The sequence below is a fragment of the Ipomoea triloba genome, chromosome 11, assembly GCF_003576645.1.
Source record: "Ipomoea triloba cultivar NCNSP0323 chromosome 11, ASM357664v1".
NCBI classification, from domain to species: Eukaryota; Viridiplantae; Streptophyta; class Magnoliopsida; order Solanales; family Convolvulaceae; genus Ipomoea; species Ipomoea triloba.
In genome coordinates, this window is record NC_044926.1 from 4,779,652 (window position 1) to 4,787,968 (window position 8,317).

The 8,317-nt window shown below is 33.6% G+C and overlaps 1 protein-coding gene across 1 annotated transcript; it reads right to left on the bottom strand.

Annotated features, from left to right (window-relative positions):
* Positions 1 to 533: 533 nt before the first annotated feature.
* Positions 534 to 5,287, bottom strand: LOC115997582 (amino acid transporter AVT1C-like). The gene is made up of 13 exons (XM_031237172.1): positions 5,046 to 5,287; positions 4,433 to 4,664; positions 3,868 to 4,187; positions 3,210 to 3,424; positions 3,001 to 3,024; positions 2,657 to 2,837; positions 2,348 to 2,567; positions 2,112 to 2,247; positions 2,009 to 2,028; positions 1,534 to 1,679; positions 1,333 to 1,376; positions 1,178 to 1,240; positions 534 to 927 (listed from the first exon to the last, which is right to left on the bottom strand). The coding sequence occupies exons 2-13, from the start codon at positions 4,636 to 4,638 to the stop codon at positions 829 to 831; spliced, it is 1,674 nt and encodes a 557-aa protein (XP_031093032.1). The 5' UTR covers positions 4,639 to 4,664; positions 5,046 to 5,287; the 3' UTR covers positions 534 to 828.
* Positions 5,288 to 8,317: the final 3,030 nt, after the last annotated feature.

An 8,317-nucleotide genomic window follows, 5' to 3' on the forward strand; every position in this document is an offset into this window, starting at 1 on the left:
GATTGTTTCACCACTATCAACATTATCGCATCCTTAGAGATTTTTTTGGGTGTAACTTAAGATTTTTACTATCGGACGCGTTGACTAATCCTTAGCAGAATTGTAGGCACATATAATGATGAGATAGAATCACATGCTTAGAGATTGTAAAATGTTACTTTGCACTATTTATACATGCAAAATGTTTTGCTTTCTAAAGAGTGTCTCAACAAATAAACTAAAATTGAATTTATTGTGCGCTCCACAACTTAAACAATAGAAACTTCCTAATGTTGTTAGTTCGCGAGCATCAAGTGAACACCATCATATCAGAAAAAAATCTGTAATCTTTGAAAATCTATTTTCACTCCCTCGTCTCCTCTTTCTCTTCCATCTATGTGTTATATAAGAAAAAATATATTATTTTGTCATTGTTGGTGATGCCCTAACTCCAACCAACAAGAGGAGAGGATGTGGTGTAACAGTGCCATGTATGGTCAGGTGAATGTGACCAATGTTGTTGGTTTTGTTTGGACCTTTATGAGTCGAACTAGTGAGCCTCCGCAATTCCGCATTACCATTTTAACAATACAAGTGTAAATAATACATGAGTATTATAACTCTAAAAATATTATTTTCCCACAAAATAGTACAATATATTGAAAGGGGAAGAAGAAAAAGAACATTGCAACACTTCTGCATGGTCAAATTAAAGCCAACAACAAAAAAGATTTGGGGGGAAATTGTGAAGCCACAAAAAAAAAAAAAAAAAAAAAAAAAAAAAAAAAAACCCTTTTGGGGATGATGGAAAAACTATGTAGTATACATTATTTAACCTCTGTCATCATCTCAACTGCTCAAACTTTCAACAATTCCAGAAATGGCAGAAAAGGTTCCAATAACTGCAGATACAACACCTACTCCAATTATAAGTACACAAGCTGATGCCTACAACCAAAAAAAAAAATCATCAAATCGTCAGAAAAGAACAACTCGGGACAACCCTAACCAAGTTAGTCAGACTTTTGAGTTAGTAACCACAAGATTATAAGTTCGACTCCCAATGGGAGCGGCTTATTGGCCCTTGCTAAGGGCAACCGCTATGACAACCTAGACTGGTTTACCTTCTTGTGGTACTTTGCTTGCTATAGGAAAGGCAAAAGTTCACTAGTATGCAAGAAGTAGAAGTTGACAATACCTGAATATAGCTTATTTTTCCCCTCACTATGCTCATATAACAAGCACAAGGAAGTATCAATGTCTGAAAACCAAAAAACAGATTAATCGGTATTATGGCTTATCAGAAGAAAATCATAAGAAACATTCTAATTAGAAGGAAGATGCAGGACTTACAACTAGCATTGTAAGTAAAGATCCAATGAGTGACATAACAAGACCTGTAGGCAAAGTGAACTAATGTTTAAGCATTTTACCCGCATTGCTATAAGAAAAAAAAAAAAAACGAAAAAGGTAGATTCCATCTTTAACGTCGAAAAAGTTCTCTAGGATTACATGAATGACTACAGAGTAGGCTTCAGTTTCTGCAAAGCTTACCAAAAAAGGGGATCAATAGACCGATGATCAAGGTAGAGATCACCAACGCGGTTCTGATGAGCATTGAGTACATATAGGACTTGACTTGGTCTGATGGTATGAATTCCTCAATACTCATTGCCACTGGCAACATGGTTAATGCATATGTATCGCTAATTAAGGAAAAAAAACGTCTGGTTTATTGATATGCACAAGTAAAGCTATTGACAACCTTAAATCCCCAGGCCAGCTATCCCACCCTTAAAGGTGCTTACAATTCAGTGAGGGGTTTAGTCACTGTGTCCAAAAAAAGCTATTGACAGCTAGTTCAATGTCTGAAAAGTTAATAATTTTATTCCTTCCTACTCGTTTAATTAAACACTAGTCCCGTGATGAACTAACTTTTTTTTTCTCAAAACCTGGATTGCATAAAAAAGTACTGTAAATTGCAAGTAAATGTGCATATGGTAAAGATCTTGGGGATCAGAAAGGATATTTTGTGAATGGATTAACGACCTGCAAAAGAAGCAGAAGAGTCAAATGATAACCGCAAACTTTGCACATCGTTCTTTTAAGGCGAGGTAATGTAGTTGACATACCGTGGTCCAGACAGCTATTTTGGAGGCAACGAGTTCGGTGGGCATGTTTAGTGTGAACTGTGATTCCGCTAAATCTCCAAACATCATATATCCAAGAACAGCCGTCGCAATGTACATCAAAGTAACTATGCCAAAGCTGCGTATATTTTGAAAATTATTATGTTGTTAGCACAATGTTGGTTAACTAAAGTGGAGATTAGGATTTAATGAAACAAATTTGCGAGGTTTTGGAATACCAGGTTACGAGGACAGCAGGGAATTGGCTACGTTTTTCCATGGATGTATAGATGTTGGGGAACACAGCGTGTCCTTGGTAACAATAGCCATAGAGACCGATGGCAACCGGGAGAGTGGAGAGATTCAACGTCGTCTGTTTGCTTTGAAGGCTAACATCATCAACCAAGCCAACCCAATACAAGCACGAAACAACCAAGACCGAAGCAATCACTCCTCCAGCTGAACGTGACAAGCTTTCATGTTAAAATTTAGCTAAGAGTTTTCGTGTGGAAAAAAAATAAATAAATCTGAAAACCCGAAAGATTCACCTGAGATATAACTGAGAAGGCTGAGGTTCCGCAGAAACATAGTAGGAAGAACTGCAAGGGTGGTCATCAGTGCAAAAAGATGGTGTGCATCTAAACGTATTCCTCCCAAACTTAAATGTGCATTTGGAAATAAAGATGACAAGTTATCAGCTTCCAATATTATATATTCAACACAACATGCCTGCAAGTAGAGAGCAACGATTATCTCGGGACAATTAGGACACATGAGATTCTATTTATCTTAGAAAACGAACATGCCATAAGGACCAAATACTCAGTGAGTCCACGCATCAAAGCAAAGCCATGTAGGCAAAGACTTGAAAAATCGGGATAGATGTACTCACATATAACTCTGCATACAAAATAATCTGCATCCAGAAAACACGAGAGCAAAAGAAAACGTCAGCAGGCAGTAATACTTGTAAGTTCATGCTTAATCTAATTTGCTGTCTATACAAGGAGTTCAAAGGACAGAACGGAGAATTTTTTTTATTTTTTTCATTGAAGTAAAAGGCTTCAATTGTTACGAGATACACAAGTCAAAAGGACTTACAGAAAGAACAACTCGCCCAGTTGGACCAAAGGCAGCGTGTCCAATATCAGGATAAGTCTCAAGCCCCGGTTGGCTGTCTAAGCATTTCCGAAGAAGAATCCCAGTATAGTAAGAAAGTAGAGCAAAGAGAAACAATATAGAAAGCCCAATCCACCCGCTTTCTCGGACAGCATAAGGAGTGGAAAGGATACCTACTCCACATAAAACATTCATTCCTGTTTGGAACAACCGAAATATATATGAGTAGAGGCACAACCACAATGCACCAAATGCTTCATATAACAATCACATTCACATACATATAAAATAGTAGGTTGATTATGAATTTCATTTGATCCTCTTTTAGACCTAAACAGGAACAAAAGCTCTTCTTATTTTCGACTGTTTAAAATAATCTTTGATTTAGGCTAACTGTGACTAACTAGTAACACTATTAAGTAACCGAGATCTTCGTCCCAAGTAACACATAACAATCTCAAGCAAGTTCCAAAATTGTTAGTATAACCTGATCTAATCTAATATAATTCATTGGTTTCTCAAATAATCTCTTAACGCAAAACAAGAATTTTATTGTATTTCTTATTAGATGCAGATAGATTTAGGTTTATTGTGAAGTTGTTTTGACTGACACTGACTAGACTAGTAGTCGAAACGATACCATTTAGCACTGCTTGTCCAAATGAGCTTTGGTGAGAAATGGGAACTTCATGTGAAACTGCAGAGAGTTTCCTATCGGGGGTTCCCTTCCTTATGAAAGATGACTTGGCTGGTAGAGGGGGCAACAAAGCTTGTGAACTACGCCTTTTCTGCTCCGGTTCTTTTGATGCCAAAAGCGGTTTATGAACTGAAGGCAACACCTCGGGTGTGTGTCTCCTTGTAAGTGATGATGAAAGAAACGAGCTGGTTATACTTTTAATTGGCGTCCCCAAAAAGTTAAGACTTGGAGATGGTACACTGCTGTAAAGATCCATAGATTGCCTGCAAACAAATATTCGAGGAGATTAGACCTGTGGAGTTTTTCTGAAAAAATTTCAAGAATCAATACTACAAACTACTGAACTAGCTAGTTCATCAACAGATAAAAAAGACATGGTTAAACAAATCGAAAACTTCACACCATCATAGTCTCCCTACAACAGAAGACATATCTATTTCTTGAAAAAGATCTTGTCATACATGCATATTGGTGAAAAATTAAACATAAAAAAAAGGAGAAAACATACCTATAACTTTGAGGCCAAGCATTGTTGAAGGAATTGGGCTTGCTGTGCTGGTGTTCGTCCTCATTCTCATTCTCATTATCATTGGAGTAATTTGAATAATTATCATCAGATTCATTCCCATCTCCATTTTCACATTTCTCCTGATTCTCTTCCTCTTCCTCACTATCTATGTAGAAACTGTGGTCAGACACTGAATTCTTCATCATCTTCCCCCCCTTGAAAGCCTCAAAATCTACACATCATATCAAGATTTCAACCTTTAATAACATGCCATCTCTTCACCACAGACTTTAACATTTCACCATATACACTAATAAACTATGAACCTTCACCCCATAACAGCTCTCATACATAGAAAATCCAAGAAAACTTCATTTGAAATTTCCCCACACCACACATAACAAGACACCTAATCAAGAGAGTTGAATGAAGGCCAAATTTGCCAAGCAAATTGAAACTTTGAAAGGGTAATTCCAAATTTAGGCCAAAATACACCCAAAAAAAATTAAAATTTAGGAATCAGGGGCTCACACACACACATGCCCACACCAACAGGCATGCAATATTCATACCACAACAAAATTTCAAAAAAAGAAAGAAAAAGAAAACTCACTTTTTAATGGAGAATTAGAGGAAAGAACGTTAAAGCTCTGTTCTTTCTTCCTACCCACGGCTTTAAAAGCTCCCAGACATCTCTTTCTTAAACTCTGACGTTGGAAACCTCAAGAATCTGTGAGCTTTGCACACAGAGAGAGAAGAGATTGTAGTAGCAATATGATGCAACGATGATTGTTTATGTAATGAGTGGAAGCAATGCTTTTACGGCTATTTATACAGCAGCCTGAGCTTATGAAGTCTCAGAAGGTTGAAGGTTGACGAACACTGTAGTATAGTACATATATGGCTATATGAGCTCCGCTTCTTGGCATTAGTTTAACCCTTAAATACGCGGCTAATTGTATATTAGGAGCTCATAATTAAGGAATATCCACTCCGTGGTACTGTAGGAGACAGGTACTTAAATCCGATAAGATTTAGAATTATCCTTCAAAAATTATATTTCTATATCTGAAGAAATAAAAATAGAATAAAAGTTATAATACCTAACGAAAATATATAAGACAATCTAGAGATTATAAATATACTATTTATTACTATTTCTAAAAACACGAATTAACTTATTACCAAACTCTCATTTGATAGTTAGATATGATATTTGATTCAAATAAAGAGGATATAATAGAATTCCAACGTAAATAGAATAAGAAAATAATTAGATTAGGATTAGAATTCTACCAATTAAAAAATGGGTTATGAGATTTAGGTAAATGCTAATTTTTTTGTACCATATATTTTATGAGTTAAGATTTAGGATTTTTTTTAATAACTAAACATTGAATGGGTTAAGATTTAGGGAAATGTTGTACTATTGACTCTGTTACAATGCAGTATCTGTTCATAAATATTTTTTGAATTTACTGAAGCATTAAGACAAAGAATCAATACCGCATCCCCTGAGGCTTGCCCACAACCTCCCATAAGGGAATGCACCAAGGTGCACTAGACCACAAGGTCTTGGTGCCATTAGATTATTGACTTTGTAACTAACAATAAAATTACAAGTTCGACTCTCAACGTGAGTGACTTATTGATTTTTTTTTTTTTGTTTGAGTCAATAAACTATGTGCAACCTAAGCTAGAGATTATTTATTTATTTCCAAACATTGTATAGGTTAATATTTAGGGAAATATACCCGAGGGATGGATCATGATTATTGTACTTGAATGTCACAAGTTTGATTCTTGTCGACAACCTTTCAGTTGAACTCGTCACACATGGTCTTATTAGTGTGGTTTATCGTTGTGGTTTGATGGTTATTAAACATGAGTGAGGTTTACCTCGTGAGCACTCTCAAGTAATGATTGTGAGTTTCCATCCTCACTAAAAAAAAAAAAAAAAAAAAAAAAAAAAAAAAAAACAGGAAAATATTTTTTTTACCAAACATTTTATGGGTTAAGACCTAGGGAAATGTGTGTGTGTCTTATTTTACTTATTTACCTGGCTATAATCTGGGATGTATATTTATCATAATTTTTTGGCGAAAAACTTTGGTGTCTATATGTTTATTATAATTAATTGTATGAATTGTTTTTTTTTTTAGTACTAAATTGTATTGTTTAATCGTACATTTTTTTATACAGAGTATCTGTTATTATAATCATCGTCCAAAATAAACAAAACAATTTGATAATTGGGCAACACGGCCCAATCAAGTTTGTCAGGTTGTTGGCTCAATAGTTATACAATGGACTCGAGTCTAAAATACACAATTTACATACTAAATGTTCACTATTTATATACTAAATGTTCACAACTAAAACAGACTTCATTAGTGAACGATCAAGATGGTAGAATTGATCACGATTAGGAGACTAATGTTATTGTTCACGATTTGCAGATTCTGTAGAATAATAGTGTTGTTTATGATTTGCAGGGAGTATATGTACTGACTACAAGTATATTGTTGATCAAGATTATGTCGATGTCTCATGTAATATTAACTTAGAACTGTAGTACGAATAAGAATCGTATTACCGTATTTTTAATTTTATAATATTATGTTGCAGGAAAGTATATGAACTGTATTATTGCGATTAGTAATTTTAATCAATAATTGTATTAGGAATATGAAAGTAGGAAAAAAGTATATTGTATTAGAAATTGTATTATCATATTTTGATGTATGATTGTAGTACAAATAAGAATTGTATTTAGGGGTGTGCAAACATCGGTAAATTTTTGGTTAACCAACTCAACCGAAAATGTTCGGTTAACCGTTTTTTAACCGAAATTTTTCGGTTCGGTTAATGGTTAAAGATTTTCTAAAATTCCGGTTAACAGTTAATTCGGTTCAAAACTTCGCTTAACCGAAAATTTAAATAAATTAATAAATATATAATCTAATATGTAAAATCCTATAAATTTGTAGTGTTGTTATGGTATTGTTTTTGTATATTTTCTAATGGACTTATTATTTTATGTATTATATTAATTGAATTAATTATTATAGGTATTATTTTTAGGATTTAAAACTTTAGCTTTAAAAAGTTCGGTTAAATTAACCGACCGATTAACTGGAAAAAAAAAATTTGATTCGGTTAATTCGGTAATACAAAGTTCGGTTCGGTTAACGGTTAAAACGGTTCGTTAACCAAACGGTTAACGAATTGCACACCCCTAATTGTATTACCACATTTTACAATATTACGCAATCATTAATAGTTTAGGAGTACTTTCGACGAGAAATTAAAATGGAGGATTTTATTTTTATTAATAGTATAGGGTATATATGAGATAAATATATAGGCATATATAGTGCACATTTTATCTTTTTAAAAGTAAAAGTTCTTGTTACATTAAAAAACATGAACTTTAACAAATTTGTGCCTCTCCAAAATTTTTGATATAATATAAAATCAGATACAAAAATAATAAGTTTGGATTTAACCTTAGTATACTCGGGATATTTAACGAAATCTCACACACACACACACACACTTCTGATACAAGAATTATATCAACTCGATTACTCATTTCAAAGCAATACTCCGTTTTTCTTAAAGAAAAGATTGTCGTATATTGAAAAAATATTTTATGTCAAATAAATATATAAAAATTTACTAAATAATCTTATCAAATAGAACATATAATCAAATATTAAAATTTACTTTAATAATAATTTAAATAAATTATAATGTGAAGCCAATTGATTATTGAGCAGCTACATGTTTTAATAAAATGCAAATAATCAAATATAATGAAACACTAATATATATTGAGTGATTGGCAATCCAAATTTGAAGCCCCACAATGCTTAACATTTT

Coding starts and splice junctions, on each gene's coding strand:
- LOC115997582 (XM_031237172.1), bottom strand. CDS start 4,638: ATGATGAAGAATTCAGTGTCTGACCACAGTTTCTACATAGATAGTGAG. Junction 2,838..3,000: donor TTTTGTATGCAGAGTTATAT/GTGAGTACATCT, acceptor CTCTACTTGCAG/GCATGTTGTGTTGAATATAT. Junction 1,377..1,533: donor TCTATTGATCCCCTTTTTTG/GTAAGCTTTGCA, acceptor CTTTGCCTACAG/GTCTTGTTATGTCACTCATT.